General features: G+C 43.6%; 2 protein-coding genes across 2 annotated transcripts; both read left to right on the forward strand.

Annotated features, from left to right (window-relative positions):
* The first annotated feature begins 1,462 nt into the window (after positions 1–1,462).
* On the forward strand, positions 1,463–5,052 carry dynll2b (dynein, light chain, LC8-type 2b). The gene is made up of 3 exons (XM_071898213.2): positions 1,463–1,578; positions 3,755–3,898; positions 4,377–5,052. Exons 2-3 carry the CDS (start codon positions 3,767–3,769, stop codon positions 4,512–4,514), a joined length of 270 nt encoding a protein of 89 aa, XP_071754314.1. The 5' UTR covers positions 1,463–1,578; positions 3,755–3,766; the 3' UTR covers positions 4,515–5,052.
* Positions 5,053–7,362: 2,310 nt separating this feature from the next.
* On the forward strand, positions 7,363–18,225 carry heatr6 (HEAT repeat containing 6). Its single transcript, XM_078286851.1, has 20 exons — positions 7,363–7,653; positions 8,870–8,977; positions 9,168–9,308; positions 9,420–9,535; positions 10,235–10,349; positions 10,449–10,550; positions 10,668–10,814; positions 10,911–11,188; positions 12,096–12,270; positions 12,438–12,644; positions 13,178–13,277; positions 13,373–13,779; positions 13,888–14,010; positions 14,368–14,454; positions 14,865–14,999; positions 15,088–15,210; positions 15,605–15,729; positions 16,036–16,132; positions 16,460–16,664; positions 16,783–18,225. The coding sequence occupies exons 1-20, from the start codon at positions 7,363–7,365 to the stop codon at positions 17,346–17,348; spliced, it is 3,648 nt and encodes a 1,215-aa protein (XP_078142977.1). The 3' UTR covers positions 17,349–18,225.
* The last annotated feature ends 1,129 nt before the right edge of the window (positions 18,226–19,354 follow it).

Genomic DNA, 19,354 nt, shown 5'->3' on the forward strand with positions numbered 1-19,354 from the left:
CCTACAAAATACAAAAAGGAATGAAAACACCTATTTCAAATATATATATATTGAAATACTGTCCATCTGCGCCTACAATTCTCATTTGGGCCAAATTGTAAATCAGAAGAGAAGGCCAAACTTCACCAGATGCAAGATGACGAAAATCCCATTCTAAAATTATCTTGTACAAGTGTGAGGAGACAGTTGGTGCTTAATCTGTGTCCATAAGGGGCAGACTGATATCTTTAACACCCCCAACCACCCCTCCCCACCTCTAAACACACACACACACACACACACTTTGCTTGTAGGGAAATTGGACATAGGTCTAGTCTTGCCATAGACTTCCACAGACAGGATGATAACCATTTCCACATTTGTATTTGTAATATTCTGTTCTATCACCACATGGCCATCTTGGTAGCAAAAAAACAGGTGATTGTAATAAATGAACAGGTGATTATTATCAAATGACAGCCACAACCAATGAGCTGTGTATATTGTAAAACATGGGAATCCTATGAATTGTGATTGCACCTCTGCTATTTTTCCATGGACTCCTATATCTGCAGCTGCAAATGGTTCCCTGGTTTCCCAAAGCTGTTACGAAATTACCTGAGACATCATGAACTGCTGCACAACTAAATGACAGGAACATGATAACTGGTGTTTTGGCAAATGGCATATCAACCAGTGGTATTTCTGATTAGTTTGCCTAGGGAATAGATGGTTTACTGGATCAACTGGATTAGATCCCATTAGAGCAAAGTCTCCCCGACACTGCCACCCTCTTGACCTTTTGTGCAACAAGAGTAGTTCAAAATGCAACAAGATTTATTTCCAAAACTTGTGAGACAAAACTACCTTTCCTGCAGCCCACTGATGAGACAAATCTGAAGAGCAAAGTGAGATGGAGAGGGTTTAATCGAGGGTTATGTTGGTTTATGATGCACACCACTCCTTAGTACAAATAAAGCTTCATTCTGTAGTGTGTAGCCCACAGACAACTGAGAGTAGAATGAAAAAATAAAATAGGCTACAAACAAAGAAAATCAATGAGGTTAAAAGGACTTTAAACCATAGACTGTAAAAAAAAAAAAGAGCTTGAAACACAAATAATTTCTCCAACCTCATATTTTGGAAAATGTGTGTAGCCTACTAGGTCTACCTTATCATTCGCTGCTGGATTTGCGTTAATATCACACCTGAGTAGGCTAACCATTATCACTTTGTCACACATGGAGATATCACAAGTATGAGGATCAATATTAAAGGATCAACCCAATCACCCACATCGATCGCTCTCCCTCCCTGAAGAAGATGAGGAGGAGGAGGAGGAGGAGGAGGAGGAGGATGAGGAAGAGGGAGGAGGACGGCAACGGTGCATTCTGGGTGGAAATAAGATGCAGGCAGTGGCCCGCTAGAGGAAAACGCCAGCGCCCGGGTGGAGGCTCCACTTCAGCCAATAAGACAGTCGGTGTGATGCGGAGGGCGGAGCAGGTACACACGTCGCTTGTAACAGCATAAATGAGCGACAAACAACGAAGCGTCCAGCTCCCAATAACACACCTACACGCCAAACTTCAGTGAAAGACGGTAAGAGTCGATTGCATGATTAATTGATTGATTGGGTACGTCATGTATTGCTGGAAAAAAAAAACGTAGACTTTCAGCTGGCGGAGGGGGGGGAAATGATTTCTTCTGCTGCGTGCGGTCTTTTACCTGAGCCTCGACTAGCCTGCTCGGCGTGTGCACTTGTGTTTTTAAAGTTCGGTTAATTTGCATGAGCCCGGTGTTGGGGAGTTGTGCAGAGAAGCTGCACCCTCGGATAGCGGGGCTCTGGTGCAGTGTGTTGCACCCTGCAGCGTGCCCGCGACCACGCAGCATGGAGCAGCATGCCTGGATACTTAACCCTGCAAGTTGTCTTTCACTATGAGAGGGCAGGTGGTCTGGACAGAGGAGGCTTACCGGTGAAATGACACCCGGGTCAGTGTGGTGCGTTTTAGGACAAGGTGTCTCACTGTCATTAGTTTTGCCAGTGCAGCAAAAGGTGACTGATAAGTGTGAACTTGGAAAATGATGCCTACTTGACAGATATAGTGTGTGTCACAGAATATAAGCAAAGCCAAACCACTTTTTGGTCCCTGGCAGAGTTGCTCAGTTTCAAAAACAAGCCCTGCAGCCCTGCCTGATTTCACAAGCATCCTCCTTCCTCTGCTCCATTGGATTAGTTTTCTGTTGTTGGGTTGATTGTAACTTTACTTGACTTGGAACTAGAGGCATAGTAGGCAGTGCGATGCCGAAAATAAATGAAACCAAAGATGTGGTGTACATCTGCAGGCCTCTGCTGTGCCTGCATTTCCTGTGCCACTATCCTCTATGCAAGCGGTGAGATCATTCCCAGTACTGTGAGGTTTGGTTTACAGCGGCTAGATGCACGGTGAAGCCAGACTGATGTGTGAACATCTTAGGGACAGACTGTGCCACAATAACACCCGGCTCTCATCCTATTAGTCAGCATTCTGTTAAACCTTTAAACTATGTACGCACATACCAATTCACATCAGACTGTTAAAAAGGACTGTATTTACCAAGTGGGGAGGTGTGTGTAGGGGGGTTGGGGTGTTGCGTGTTGGTGTACCCTCCTGCACCTCAACACCATCCTTGCACCCCCCCCCCCCCCCTTTTGCCCTGATAAATAACAGCCTGAAGAAGTCAGGGCAGGGACTCTCCAAGCTGTCAGGAGCATTGATCTGCTCCGTGCCAATTCCAGTGCTTCCTACAGATATCAAGATGGCTGATAGTGGATCTGTTTTGTGAATAGCTTGTTCAGTCTCATTCCACAGATGATCAATTTAATTGATCTGTTGAGTTGGCAAGCCACTGCAGGAAGCTGAGTTCAGTCATATTCAGTAGGGTCACTCATGGGCAGTCCAGGCCTTGTAGCGTGGGCTATAGACTTATTTCCAACAGCACTGTATAAGAAATTCAAATGGGAGCTAATTTGGAATTGTGGTTGGTTCGTGAAATTGAACAGACTGGAAATGGGTTTGAAATCTGTCAAAATCCCCCCCACAAATGAGGCATTTGTAGTATTTCCTGATAGTGTGGAACCTTATCTCCTGCTAACATAAAATGTGTTCATTAAGTTACCCAGATTTCCTCCCACTGTGGTAGATTATAGATCTTGGGTCCATAATGTGCATAAGAAACAGATAATGGATACAGCCTTTGGTTTTTCCTGAAGCGCAGCCTGAAGCATTTTTTATTTTTTTTTAATCTCTCACTACACTTTGTGTTCTTGCAGCCGTTCTACTGTAGCTTATTCCAGCCGCATTGGTGGTATTTTGGGTATGCAAGTCATGAGCCTGTCGCCAGCTCCGTCAATCTGAAGTAATACATTAACCCAGGAGTCAATCCTGGCTCGGCTGGCTCGGTCCAAGATGGCAGCGCACAAGCCAAAACAAGTGAACTGTGGTCTTAAGAAAACAAAAGTTATTGGAGACGACAAAACCGCAAATGGAATATATTATAGCTGAATATTAAGTTGCCACCAAGGTGATTAACTCGCTAATTGGTGCTTTTACTGGTGTTGGAGGTGAACTGGTGTGTTAGGTCTGACCACCACTGCAACATTAGCACGCACTGAGACTTTGCTTCAAAGACGGGTCTCTTCCTGGCGCCCATCTTGGATCTTTTGGTAGGTGTAGAAAACTCTTGCATATTGTCATTTGTTTTTCTTTTTTTTTTTTTTTTTTTTTCCCCTCTTCAGTCCAAAGCCACCATGACTGACAGGAAGGCAGTGATAAAGAATGCGGACATGTCTGAGGACATGCAGCAGGATGCGGTGGACTGCGCAACGCAGGCCATGGAGAAGTACAACATTGAGAAGGACATTGCTGCCTACATCAAAAAGGTGTGTAGATGAATATTAAACATGTACTTGATGCACAGGGTAACATTTATTGAAACCTATTGTGTAAAAGTGGTCATACCATTCTAATGCACTCTTGTTATTAGGCTCATTTAATTTGGGCTGCAATTAACGATTATTTTCATTATCGATTAATCTATTGATTTTGAGTAGTCGATTAATCATTTTGTTTATAAACAGTCAAAAATAATGACAAATGCCCATCACAAGTTACTAGAGCCCAAAGAGATTCTTAAAATTGCTTATTTAGTCTGACCAGCCACCAACAAAATCCCAGAGTTTTCATTTTTTAATGATATGAAACTGACAAATCTTTGTATTTGTGAAGCTGTAAGCAGCAAATGTTTGGTATTTTTACTTGATAAATGACAAACGATTAGAATAAAAATTAGAATTGGTTAATTTTCTGTTGATCGACTAAAAGGTTTCAGTGCTACACTTAATGTTGTTTCCCTTGCAGGAGTTTGACAAGAAGTATAACCCAACATGGCACTGCATTGTGGGAAGGAACTTTGGCAGCTACGTGACACACGAGACGAAGCATTTCATCTACTTCTACCTGGGCCAAGTGGCCATTCTACTCTTCAAGTCAGGCTGAGACCCAGACATGCCTTCTTAACTCCACTTTTAATTCGGTCCCCAACACCCCGGTCCCACGCCATACGTTTACCCCTCCCACCTTTCTCCAAACGTACCTACCTCCTGCTTTTCCCCCTTTTCTTCAGTCTCGCCGTAGTTTTTGCCGCCCACCACACTACCACCAACAGAGGAAGGAGCTGTGCTCTTGTCTGGACTGTGATGTACCGATGGCTAGGGCCATTCTTAGAAACACCCACTCTCTCACACACACACACGCACACACACAACACAAACAATACACACTCCCAACACTCTGTGTACACGCGTCTCTCTTGCAGATTGACTCGTACTTTACAAACATGATTATTTGGCTGTGCGTTGATGCATGGACCTTGTACATTATTTCATATGTATACGTTGTATAATAACTTGTTTTTCATGAAATTGACTTAAGATGATAAGCAACAGGAAATTTTTGTTAAAATACCTTAATTTTCTGTGTTTACTGAGATTATGTAAAAATGCTTGACTGTTGCTTGGACTTAATTAAAGAATAATATGTGCTAAACAATTAAAGGTTTCGTACTTGCTTGAACAATCTTGTTACCACTTCACTTACAAAATGTTACTGCTCTTAATGACTGATTATGAACGTGATTTTTTTTTAGTATACAGTCTGCTTCGTATTGGGATCTTGATTCCAACAATTAACTGCAAAAATGTGTGATCTTGAAGATGTTTGGGTGACGAATCAGACTGTCAAAGATTTAACTGGCTTCATGAAATGGAAGAGAACTTTCAGGGTTTCACTCCCTTGATTTCTCAGTTCAAACAAACTCTCCTGATCACAGGCAGACCAGGGAGCAGTTCCTCTGTTTGGGGTGTTTTCATCTCCTCTCCCTAAATGGACTGAACTGAGCAACTTTGTCACGAGATTTAGTGACTTCCGAGACCCCCTGGTGACTCGAGTGACTAACAACAAATCTAGATACCTTTTCAGGCCATTGGGGAATGGGGTTAAAGGATAACCAAACTCTAGACCACTTTTGTGGGTTTGCTGCCATCTAATGGTTAAAAGCAAGCTATTGCAATTGCTATCTGCTATTGGCTGATCTTAGGTGCCAGGTGATGTCCTGTTGTCTTCTATAGAGTACTACAGGGTGACATCACCTGGCACCAAAGATCAACCAATAGCAGATGGCAATTTGCAATGGAACACTTTTAACCATTAGATGGCAGCAAACCCACTAAAGTAGTCTAGGGGTTAGTTACTCTTTAATGTGTTCACTCCCAAAAAAGCTTCAGGGATGGGTGAACACGTGGATTTGGCTCAGATCTCAAATGTTTCTCAAACTGTGACAGCTAAATTGGGCCTAAAGTTGTGTTGTTGCACTACTTTCTTGTCATCTGGTGGCTTTTTTGAGCAGCCAATTCATAGTATTCTATTACATCACCACACGGCCATCTTGGTCGGAAAATAACAGGTGATTGTAATCAAATGACAGCCAGTGAGCTGTGTATATGGTAAAGCATCATATTGATAGGAAATGCATGTGACATCATGGGAAAACTATGAATAGCTGCTATCTGGAAGAGAGTTGGCAACACTGAAGCGAGCACCCTGTGCATTCACACCACATCCATGATTCACACCATAGACTGTAGAAAATGAGTTCACACTTTCTTTGTTTGGTGCGGTTGCATCTAACGCTGAAGTGTTTACCCTCCTAGTGGGAAAGTGTGAAAGTGGAATTATAAAATGGATAGTTACAGAAAAAGATGAAGCTATCAAGCTGGATGTTTTTGAGATTAAGATGAATTTATGCCGTGTGGCCTACATGTGATGACATCGGTGCCTGTTCTGGCACTAGGTAGAACTCAAGCGGAAGAGAAACTGTTAGGTTGAAATGAGAATAAAATGTTTTTTAAAGCTTTTTTGGCATCTTCATCTTTTATTAGACAGATCAACAGAGAGAGACTGGCAAGATTGGGGGGGGGGGGGGGGAGAGTGGGATAAGACAAAGGTCCTGGGCCAGATTAAAACCCAGAATGTTGTGTTTACATGGTACACACCTTATCCCACTGAGCCACCAGGACACCCCAACAAGCACCTAATTTAAAATAGTTTTCTGACATCACTGGTCGATAGTAAAGACACAATTCTTCAACCGGATGGGTGGTCCAGGTTTTATGGCCTGATTTTGGCATACATCCCCCTGCCAACATGTCCTTGAGCAAGCCACTGAATATCTACCAATTCCAGGGGTGCTGTTATGTATCTGACCTCCCTGTGGAGGGGGGATTTCTCTAAGGGGGTTCAACTATGACATTTGCTTATTCCTCTGTCAATTTATGTTATTGTTAGTTCGTCTGTCTGTCTCTGTCAGCAGAATATCTCAATAACTTATGAACAGATCTCCATGAAATTCAGACTGGCCTTGGGCCAAGGGACAATTGATTAGATGTTGTATTTTTAGCCGTAAGTACAAAACTAACAGAGATAGACACTTGATTCCAAATCAAAACTGTGTGTTTGCAGGGTCAGGAAATGTTGACCAGCAGAGGGCAGTATGTAATGTATGTACCTATGCTGGAACCTTTGAGAAAATTCACAAGAAGACTGGAAACATCTTTGATTAATATTCCATCAGGGAATGTCATTTAGTAATTTATCTGAGGGACACTGGGTTAATAAGTAGGATTCAGTTTTTGTGTTTGTTGTTATAAACTTAGACATGTAGAATGAAAGCGTCATTGCAGGGGGCGGTAATGCACCTGAAAGTTGGATAACAGCCGCCGTTAAACAAAAAGAAGAAGAAGAAGAATACCGGAAGAGGAAAAAAAATACTTCCCTTCGTTCTCAGAAGATGGCGGCTAGAACCGGGCTGCCACCGGCTTCTGGCCCCTCCGGTGCCCCTGTCTTCCCTCCGGTAGCTCTGTCGGCCGACGCGGCCCCCTTCACCCCGCTGGGGACGGAGGGCTGGCCCTTCAGCTCCCAGTCGGACGCCGAGAAACAGTTCGCCCGCTGCGCCTCAAAGCTCAGGTCCCTGCGGGGAGACTCAGCCCACCTGAGGGAAGAGCTGAACCTGCTGTTCGACCAGCTCATCTCCGAAAACTACAACAAAACCTTTAACCCCAACATCAATATCCGACCAGAGGTAACCGACAACAACTTTGGCTTTTGTAGTGACGTGTTTATGATAGATTTAACGCTTCTAGTAACTTGGAAACCTATGGGTGACGTCAGACTCAGTACGTCCATCTTTTTTTATTTGTTTTTTTTATTTTTATTTATTTATTTATTTTTACAGTTTATCTGGGAAAGACGGTAACGTTTAGGCTACCTGTCAGACCAGGGACCCCCAAACTTTTTCCTCAGCGACCCACATATGAAAAGGTGTTTGTTGTAGGTGGGTGAAACTTTTGGTCACAGCTGTCATTCCTCCTCCTCTCATTGTGTCAACAGTGAAATTGAACTCAGATATTTTGCTAGGGACACCCTAGAACCTCAAGGATCCTGTTTGGGAACCTCTGACTAGACTATAATATTCAGATAAGATATGGTTAGTGGTTGTGTTGTGAGAAAGGCCAAGGCAATATTAGATGACAAGTCACAAGCCAATTCAACCTCTTAAATATGAATTGTGAGGTTTTAGCACTGAACAAATATAAGGTATTATAATTTCAGCAATATGCATATGAGCGCAGATCTCTGTCCACACTCTGCACCTTAATCCCATAGACGACTCAGCAGTTCTGTCCAAAACCTCCTCTGGGAGACTTGACTGGTCCATCCTGGCCAAGACTGCCTGCCTCCTCAACAGCCTCTTCCAAACAGCTGACACCCTAAATCAATCAGCCCTCTTTAAGACTCAGTCACTGTGCGCCCACGTAATCTCTGGACTCTTCCTCACCATATCCTACACCAGTGGTTCTCAACGTGGGGTCCGGGGACCACCAGGGGTCCTTGACAGGATTCCAGGGGGTCCCCAGCAAATTGATGAAACGTTAAACTTCAGCATTATTTAATTAAAGTTAACACAATGAGAGAATGTAGAAGAATGACTATTTTGATAATAGTTCCACTGTTATCTCTCTACCTACAATACAGATAGTAATGGAATTCTGGACAAAATCATATCTAACAATAAAAATATTTTCAGATTTGGGTCTGAGAGACAAAATCTCATCAAATGGGGGTCCGTGGCTCTAATGTGGACTAAATTAGGTATGAAAAAGGTTGAGAATCACTGATCTACACGACCGTCCGTGAACCTGTCACTCATCATTTCTCCATGCTGGCTTTGGCATCAAGAGTTTGTTGCTGTGAAAAGATGGTCTTCATAGCGCTCAGCCTCTTCATTTTCATTTCAGGACGTGTGTCTTCTGCTAAAACATGCGAGCTGTCTTGTGCCACTGAGTCAAGAACATCTGGTCATCAAACTCTGCCAGCTAGTGCACCATCTGCTCAATCAGCTAAAGGTAAAACTTATGCTTTAATAACAGTAGCACCTACAGTATAGGCTACATATACCCATCTAATGTATTTTCACACACATGTAAAATTACAGGAACAGTATTTTCCTGGTGTACCTGGTCATTTCCTATAAAAACAACCCTTTTTGTCTTACTTTTTGTATTTGCTGCTTTCAACATGTGTCTTGTTTTTTAGGTAATAATGGATGAGCAGACGTTGGATGTGTTGGTGAGCTACACTGTCCACGCATTGAGTGTGTGCAGCACATGGACACACTCAGAAATCCTGCTGGCGCTCTCCACAACAGTGTATGGGAATGGACCTCAGTGCCACAAGGTGAGTGCTGGTACTTGGAAAGTGTGTTGAAGTATATGATGACTGAGTATAGTTTTCCGCTATAATAATGTGCATGGGTTTAGTTTACACAGTGATTTTTCTTGTCCGCAGCACCTGAGTGAGTTACTGGGTGAGGATGGTATCCTGCTGCTGTACAGCTCTCCATCTCAGCCGGATATGGAGTTACGCCGCGTTGCTCTCACCTGTATGGCCAACATCTGTCTCAGGTGGGTTTTAGCATCCGTACACCTTTAGCCAGTAGCCATAGCCATATTAGGCATGTTTGTCTGTGTGTCATGTGTGTCCAGCTTCAACAGTTACATCCAAAATCTCCATTCATTAGCTGTATTTGTGTGTGGACTGGTATTAGCTAAAATGTCCATTAAAAAAAAAAAAAGTATGATCAGTCGATAAATGAGCTATACAGGAGAAGTTTGCACCCCATAAGAACATAAGGCAACAGAAATGCATTCAGAAACCATTATAACTTTATAGAACTAGCACTGGTTGATTTAGTCAACTCTCTGCCTCCCCTTATCTTAATCTCTCTTATTTAAGAAAACTGCCATAATCTGACTATTTGAATGTACATAATCTGAAACCTGAAATGGGATGCCATATACAAGACGTGTGTAGTTTGTGAACTTTTCATCTAATATGGCTGAATATACCCTATACCCTAATATCAATACTGACCATTTTCACTTTAACCTTAGAGTGATTTTGTAATTTCGCATACAAAGTAAAAAGTATATGAAGCCTAAAATCTGTGTGTTCCTGTCCAAATACTTAAGGAGTTTACTACCTCTGTACTAGCATAATAGGCCACAAATTGGGAATTTATTGTCACTGCTGTTGCTAAATGCTATGCTTATTGACATGTTGATTCTTGGTTTAATTGTGTGTGTGTGTGTGTTTCTGTTCAGGATCCCTGGTCAGCCACCTCTGGACGATCAATACAGAAGTGTTTGTTTCCAAGTCTTCTTGCAAACACTGCAGTCACCCAAACCCCCCAACACCGACGAGCTGTTCTACTGCATGGTACGCATTATCACTGTGTCGTAATGAACATTTTTATGAGGGGAAAAAAAACCTTTCAGTCATATGTGACCCACTTCCCCCCCCCCTCCTTGTGTCCAGGTGATCCAAGCAGCATTGAAGGGGCTTCAGTGTTCTCTATCAGGTGGGAAGTGGAGATTTGGTGGAGGGGAGGAGCTTGGGTCTGTACTGGCCACACTAAAGGTGCACAATTCTCACACACTTGTGGATTTTTGTATTGGTATATCATTGTCTTGTCAATACTGCATGACGGTGTATATTGTAGTGATAACTTAGTGACATTTAACATGCATTTTGCAGAGGCTGATGTTCCAGGGAGCGCCAGGTGTGAGTGTGGAGTGGCCACCTGTGCTTTACCCAGCACCTCTTCCTCAGTACGAGGGTCTCTCTGCACCAAAACCGCCTGAACCGCCAAAGGAAGCTGCCGCACCAGCCAAAGCCTCAGGGGTAAGACAGGCTTTTCCTTTCCTTTTGGTTTTCATTCTAGAGGCTTCCACCTAAAAGTGATGTTTAATACAACCTGGGTGTAACGTCTCTCCTCAGAATAAAAAGAGAAAATCCAAAGGGAAGGGGAAGAAGACGGGCACAGAGGAGAACCGAGGGGATGATGGAGAAGAAGATGAGAGGGAGGCAGTGCCTGTGCCTCAGAGAGGAGGGGGAAGAAGTGGTGGTGGAGGAGGAGGAGCAAGAAGAGAGGGAGGCGGAGGTGAAGGAGAGTCCTGGTCTAAACCCTCTGCTCCCTCTCTCTACCCCTCCTGGAAAAGGACCAGTTCAGACTCAGAGTTTTCAGACCCAGAAGGCGGTGTTCAGAGCAAACTGAGGTACAGAAACTCGCAATCCCATGTGACATTATAACAGTTAAGGCCATATTTCCACTGAGAACATCTGTTTTTTGCCAGCAGCACCGTGCTTGCGTAAAGAACTTATTGTGCCTTTTGCCGTAGCTACAAGACTGAAAAGATTAAACTTAATACTAAAAGTATATTCTGCTATCTGCACAGTTAAGATCATGCAACAGGGCATCCTGAAAACAGAAAAAATCAGCACTGTAAATTGTCTGCTACACCCAGAGTGCTGCAAGATGATTTTGGAGCAGTATGATTTAAAGAATTTGATAGGTTTTGATTAGAAACATTTGACTAGAAACAGTTTCATGTTTCTAATGTAATCTTTTTCCTTCGCAAAATTATATTTGCAGCTGTTTGCACAAGCTCCTTGATGTGCTTGAATTCAGGGTTGAAAATTGTAATTAAATTAATATATGGTGGTTGAGTGGTTAAAAGTCTTTGAATTTAATTAAGGCTAAAATGTGTCTGTGAAAATTCATATTTGTTTGTTGAAACTTACTCAAAATTATACAATTCTGATGTTGCAAATTCAGATGCTCTTGAGTTGCTCTCACCTCTCAGTAACCTGTATCAGTATCCATATTGTCATGCAACTGCATTACTACAACTTTAAGATGTCTTGAAAAAGCTCTCACAAGTTACGGTTGAGTGACAAAATACATTATGCTTTCTGAAAGTTTTGTACCTCTGATAATTACTTGAAATATCCATCCATTTTAGGAACCAGTCATTTTAATTGTTTGGGTTTTTTCTCTTAAAGCTAGCTAACAGCGAAAGCACGCAGAGGTTGCCACTCTGCAACAGAGCTACCTTGGTGTGAATGATCCAATGAGATGTTATTCACTGGGTGACTTATCGGCTCAATATTTCTCTCCTTCAGGCTTTACCACGCTCGTGTGCGTCAGGGAGCGCTCCACTGCCTGCTGGCGGTGGTGAAAGGAGTGGAGAAGCGGACTCTGTACGGCTACTGGTCCTCCTTCATCCCGGACTCTCCTATTGGAGGACCGCCGCCTCTCACTCTCCTCACAATTATACTGAAGGACCCTTCGCCCAAGGTAAAACACTCACTCACACTGTCATAAATATGATAACTGAATTATCTCTCCTAAAGAAGAACCATTTAGGTTTCTGCTGGACACATTATGCCCATGTTATGTTGTTATTCTGTAATATTGCTAGACGTATGCATCTGTAACATCTGCCCTTTCCTCTCTCCCTCCAGGTGCGTGCGTGTGCGCTTCAGGTGCTGTCCGCCATGCTGGAGGGCTCCCGTCAGTTCCTGGGCGTGGCTGAAGATACGGCGTCTCCTCGCACCTCTTACACCCCGTTCTCCTTCTCCCTGGCTACTGCGGTCAGAGAGCTGCACCGCGCGCTCAGCCTGGCTCTGCTGGCTGAGACCTCCGCTCACACACTCACGCAGGTCATAAAGGTACGATCGCGCACACTTGATAAACACGTTTTACTTCCAGGTTTGACACCAAGGATAGCACTAGCTGGGGTCCATTGATAGTCGAGTGGTTGAGTGCACTGGCTTTCCAGCTGTGTGTGTGTGTGTGTGGAGTCTTGAGTTTTCTCTCTCGTGTCTTCCACTGTCTTCCCCTCTTCTTCCCCATAGTTCGAATACAGAAAACTCTTATAAAAAGCCTTAATTAGTTATTTTGATGGTGAGAGTTCAGTCTTCATTGTACAGTGGCAGCACCCAAACATGCCTTCAGTTGCTGGGCGGCTACAAGTTCCTGCCACATGAGCGCCATCTTGACTCTTGGATAACCACAGCTATTAAGCGTGCAACTTGTGTGAAAGTCAAGTTAAATTTATTTGTATAGCTCTGTATAGCCCTCAGTTACAGTCTCAAAGGGCTTCACATGCCCACATTTTAAGACAGTAAATATAAAACGAAAAATGACACCACTCCCAACCTTAGACCCTCAATGACCCCCAAGCATTATTGTTATGTTACAGTGTCTTGCTTACCTGGTGGGCAACGCTCCCTACCACCGCCTGAGACCTGGTCTGCTCAGTCCACTCTGGAAACAGATGCGTCCCTATGTGCGCCATAGAGGTCTGTATTTTGGATGAAAAGATACCATTGCGCATAACAGCACAGTTCAGGTTTGTAAAACAGGTGTCTTTTTAACACTGCTGTTCTCCCCTCAGACGTGAACGTGCGTGTGTCAGTCCTGACACTTTATGGGGCTCTGGTGACGACTCAGGCTCCTCTCCCTGAGGTGCAGCTCCTCCTCCGGCAGCCAGAGGGCAGCAGCAGCGCCGGCTCCTTCACGCCGCAGGACTCTGCTCTCAGCTGGAGGCAAAGAGAGGGAGTGTCCTCGCCTTCTCGCGCGCCGGCCGCACTCTCCCAGCGCAACTCGCACACGCCCGCAAACACACGCTCGCCCCGTGTTCCTCGCACCCCGGGGGAAGAGGAGGCCGGCCCGCCCTGGCTGCTGCAGCTGTGTGTCTCGCTGGTGACTCAGCCCAGAGAGGACCAATCAGACGGCGAGGGGGCGGGAGCAGGGGGACCTGTTGCCTTGGAGCCCACGCCCGTCCGGCTGGAGGCCCTGCAGGTGAGTGATGATTAAAAAACAAAACAAAAAAAGAATGTCTTCAAATACAGAGCTTTGGTAAGTCTGCATGTTTTTTATTTTGAAGTGTGTGTGATGTGTGCGTTTCAGGTTCTAGCCCACCTGGTGCGCGGCTACTTCTCTCTAGCCCAAGCATGTCTGTGCGAGATTGGGCAGGTGAGCGCTCGCTGCCTCGGGGAGACGGACCCCTCCATACAGCTCCAGGGAGCCAAGGTAACCGCTTCTCCCTCCTCCCATCTGTCACTTCCACACTACGCTTGGTTTGTGTACTCCCTCTTTTTTTTTTATTTTTTTACCATTTCTCTGTTTTTTTCTTTTTTTGCACTGATTTTTTTTTTTCTCCCTAAAAAGTAATGTGTAAATTTGACCATTTTTAAATGTCATTATAAGCGATTGAACAAAATGATTCTTATACACTTACATTATGAATGAAATATACACAATGTCACCATATCTGTGAAAGGCTCATTTCTGTGCACTGATATCTGTCAGGTGCCTGTAAATGAAGCGTACCACCTGTGTGACTAAATATGTGTGCCTCCCCTATCTCTCTCATCCTCTTTCCATCAGTTACTGGAGGAGTTGGGGACGAGTGTAATCCAGCAGTACAGAGCAGAGAGCAACGTCCCTGAGAGCTCCAGGGTCCCCATGAACCAAGTAATGACAAACTCTCTTTATATATATGTACAGCATGAGGACGGACCAGTTAATTTGCTCAGAGATGGTCAAATATCTAAGATGCAAAATTACCAAACTCAAATTGTTATTACACAGGAAGAAAATAATTGACGCGACTTAGGAAATCAGCCTCAGCACTTAAGTTAACACTTTAACACTTAATTTGCACCTAAATACTCCTTAAGTGTCCACACTGAATGACCCTTAAAGCAAATGCAAAGACCCTAAGGACAGCTATTTTGCTATTTTTTTATAAACTGACAAATCCACCAAAGGTTTAGCAATGTGCTCTATGTCATGATATGAAACTAATAAATGGCCAGCTACAGGTTAAAAAAAGACTATGAAATATGAATGTGTTTTTGATTACTCGTGTGTGAACATTGTAGGTGGTGCAGTTTTGGTCTGATGTCTTGAGTGGGCCGCTGAATGCAGCTCTGCAGAATGAACAACATCCCACACTACAGACGAGCGCCTGTGATACTCTGTCCTCCATACTGCCACAGGCCTTTGCACAGCTGCCTGTGAGTTCCCCTTGGGTTTGCCTCCTTTCTATCTCAGCAGATGTCACATGGTTAAATGTCATTGTATGATGTATGATGTTGTTTTCAGGAAAAGAGGCAGATGATGTGCATCACTGTGCTGCTGGGGCTGACCTACAGTGAAAACTATCTGGTGAAGACCGCAGCAGTCAGAGCCCTGGGAGTCTACATCCTGTTTCCCTGTCTGAGAGAGGTACGGACTACAATACCCATAAACCTTGACTTCGTGTGAAAGTCTGGGAATGTATGGAAAATGAATTTGACAGTTTCCAAGTTTTGAATAATTTGGGAATTGTAAAAAAAACCAGGATATTTTGCTGTTGGAGTCCCAATACACATATGAATATACATTTGATATAGTTGTATACCCGCTCCCAAGATCCACATATTTGTTGATATGCAGAGTAATCTTCAGACAGAGTGATATGACCTAGTTGACAGTTACATTGACCAGCAACTATGAGCAAACTGAAAACCAACCAAAATCTTAAAATCTTGCCGAGAGACTAAGGTCTGGAAAAAGTACAGAGGATCTGTTTTACAGGATGTGAGTGTTTTTTTTAAATTAATTTTTTGTCTCTGTTCAGGATGTGATGTTCGTGGCGGATACAGCAAACACCATCCTCGCCGCCCTAGATGATCGATCTCCAAATGCCCGTGCCAAGGCAGCCTGGTCCCTGGGCAATCTCACAGACACACTCATTGTGAACATGTAAGAAACCACTCAGACGCTAAATGCTGACTGTTGAGTGTTCGGACAGCTGGAAAGCCGTACAATGCAATAATCTGATTTTGAAGAAATGAAAGCCGGTTTTCTACATCAGAAAAAAGGAAGGAATGGCTAATTTCAGAGATAATTCTGAGATGAAAACATGTTGGTTGTGAGATGTTCTTGATGTAATTATCAAAGGATCTTATCTTTGTTGTTGCATGCATCAGCTCAAAACACACACACACACAAAATAGATCAATGTACAAGTCTTTTTAGAAATTTTACATCTCTCTGTCTCGTTATCAGGGAGAGTGTAGGTGTGGACTTCCAAGAAGAGCTATCAGACATGCTGCTGCTCAAGATGCTGCAGGCGGCCACCCGAGCCTCGGCTGACAAGGACAGGGTGAGAGGAATCAACTGTTGACACATAAGAGCAAGGCGCAAGTATTCAGACCCCTTGACTTTTGGGGCATTTTGTTGTGCTATTATTATTATTTCAAAATGCATTTATTTGTGATTTTCAGTCTGAGTTATATGCAAAGCACATAACTGTCTAAATTTGTAAATGTTTTTAGTTTACCAGCAGGTGAGATGCTTTTATTTTTGTCTTGATGTTTGAAATCAGATTCTAGTGCTGAGCCCATGAGCAGTGAGTCTCTGCCACGTGATGACATTGTTTTCTAGTCCTCTTTTTGATTGGTTCTTGCTCCCTCCTCCTCAACCCTCCCAGGTGAAGTCCAACGCAGTGCGGGCGCTGGGGAACCTGCTTCACTTCCTGCGTCACAGTCAGCTGACCCGCGCCGGGTTCCAACGCCCGCTGGAAGACGCAGTCCGCGCTCTGGTGCAAACCGTCCAATCAGAGGCCACCATGAAGGTCCGATGGAATGCCTGTTACGCCTTGGGAAACGCCTTCAGAAACCCTGCCTTGCCGCTCGGTAAATGCACACAGATATTGATCATTAAATGTACCTGTCAAATGACCATTTAAGATATAGATATAAATTTTCATTTTAATGTTGCTAATGTTTTTTCTCTCTCTTTCTCTCTCCCAAGACTCGGCCCCCTGGTCTCGTGATGCGTTCTCCGCTCTCTGCTGTGTGGTCACCTCCTGTAAGAACTTCAAGGTGCGGATCAAGTCTGCCGCCGCCCTCTCAGTCCCCGCCCGGCGAGGTTGCTACGGAGACGCGGAGCGGTTCGGCTGCGTGTGGCGTTCCCTGGCCGCCGCCCTCGAGAACAGCGAAGACACAAACGACTTCCTGGAGTACCGCTATTGCGCCAGCCTGCGACACACACTCTCACAAGCGCTCTTACACCTGCTGGGCATCAGCCAATCACAGGACATGCCCGCCCTCGGGGCGTCGCTGGCCGGGGAGGAGGGGAGGGGCATCAAGGAGCATCTGATCAAATATCTTCGAGTGGAAGAGGGAGGAGAGGGGGCAGAGGGAGAGAAAGACGGCGAGGGGGACAGTGCCAACCCCCAGCAGAGAATCGGAGGTCTGCAGCAGACCCTGAATAGACTGAAGGGGTTGGAGGTCGGAGGGGAGGGAGGGGAGGAGACCGGTAAAGAGGTGGTGGTGGAGTTCCTGGAGGATTTGCTAAAGAGCTGCGAAGAGCCGTGATGAGCTGAACGTCAAATCTCCAGCTGTAACGCCACCGGCCCGCTGAAGACACGGGCCGGTCACTCAGGTCGGGACTGATCAAAGCGGGCGGGACGACTGGAGGAGGAGCGTCCAACCACAAACCAGCCAAGTGGTGACTGAGGAGAAAGATTACATAACCAGCCATTGCTGTATCTTAGCTATCTTACCTAATTTTATATAAATCTCAAGACATCTTGAAGTCCGTGGAGTCTTGAAGATATATTTTGATATGCTCTCATTATTTATTCTACTATACTTACATTCTTTTATGGATCAATATCTGATACACAAATAGACATAGACTGAATTTTATTTAAAGAGTAAATCAAATCATTTCAAATCAAATGGTTTAATTTACACTTGATTTCAGACAGATGTACGGTAATACAAATTGTTCCAGATTGAACCAAATGTCAATACTACAAACAGCATCTGGTTGACTGAGTGGGAGATACAGCAGTACAAAACCGTTTTGTAACAAAAATGAATTGAGGTTACATTAATGGAAAACCATAGGAATGGTATAATGCAAGATTAGGCCAGGTGAAGCGAGACATTCAAATTGAGGAAACAATATCACAAAATCATGTAAACTGTATGACTGTATGACCTAGAGCTGACGCAGTGTGTTACACTGACATCTGTACTGCAGGTCGAATTATCAGTTATACAATATAGAGTTATGACAGTACTGTGCTCATGGTGTAACATGGATTCTGTGTAGTATCACAAAGATCATAGACTACACTACATTGCCCATCATGCACATGGCAATGATGACGCTACAGACTGGATATCTGTACAGCAGATCAGATATACAAAACAATAAATATACACTGATTTACCACAACGTTAACATTGTGCCTGGTTTCAAAGTTACTCAACATGAGAATGTAGGTGTTTGTATCAGAGAAATCTTTGTTTGTTCTCTCTTGCAATGTGCTTTTACCCTGAAGTTGACCTTACTTAAACATTCATGTGCACCTGTTGCACAATGGGGAGCGAAAGCAGCAACTTGCACCCCTTCAAGTCACGATCCTACCTGAAAAAATCCTCATTCCTCTCCTCATGAAGAAACACAACATATTTTTTCATGAGGTATTAACATCATGAACTTTGCTGGAACAGTCTTCTACGAATAGATTAGAGGTTTAGCAACAGTCTTCAGAGTCAGGATTGCTTTATTTTGCCAAGTACAACGGGTGCACAAGGAGTTTGAACTGGTTAATTGGTGCTGACACTTTATGAGACTATAGTGCAGACAATGTGATGTATGACAGAATAAACACACTACAAGTACACATTCAAGGTGGCAGGACTGTACCTGCACTGGCATAGTCACACATGATGTAGTGGAGGGTAAATCCACATAAACTCAGCTCCTCTACCTGGATGTAATTTCAGGGCAAATATTATAGTAAGTAGTATTAAATGGATGCAGTTCATTTAATGATAGTCTTTAAAAGACAATAGTATATACTCATGATTCTCTAAAATCAAGATTGTGTTTATATTGATTGTTTGCCTTATGTTTACAGACCTTTAGGTTCATGTATAGCAAAAGATGCATAAATGACAAATGTGCAAAATATGAACAGGTTGATAGATGACCTAGTTGTATTCTGCACACTGCAATTTACTTAAATTGCGTTCACTTAATTATGTCATATTTTGCAGCCAATGTACAATCATATTTAAAGAAGATTCTGTTTTTATGGAGATAGAATCAGAGTCATGTGCAATGCAAAGTACATTATAAGCAGGGTGGAAGTAACTAATTACATTCTACTCATGTTACTGTAATTGAGTAGCTTTTTTGTGTACATTTTAACTTAAGTATTGTACTTCACTACATTTTAAATCACATCCATTACAGAGTACAAATTTTGTGGCTCTCCATAAGCATCAGAAACTGGCCAATTGTAGAGCCATTCACAATGAACGGTTTTTGCACTTTTTTTTTTTTTTGTAATTTCCAATTTTTC

Source organism: Centroberyx gerrardi, chromosome 11, assembly GCF_048128805.1.
Source record: "Centroberyx gerrardi isolate f3 chromosome 11, fCenGer3.hap1.cur.20231027, whole genome shotgun sequence".
In the NCBI taxonomy this organism is placed as follows: Eukaryota; Metazoa; Chordata; class Actinopteri; order Beryciformes; family Berycidae; genus Centroberyx; species Centroberyx gerrardi.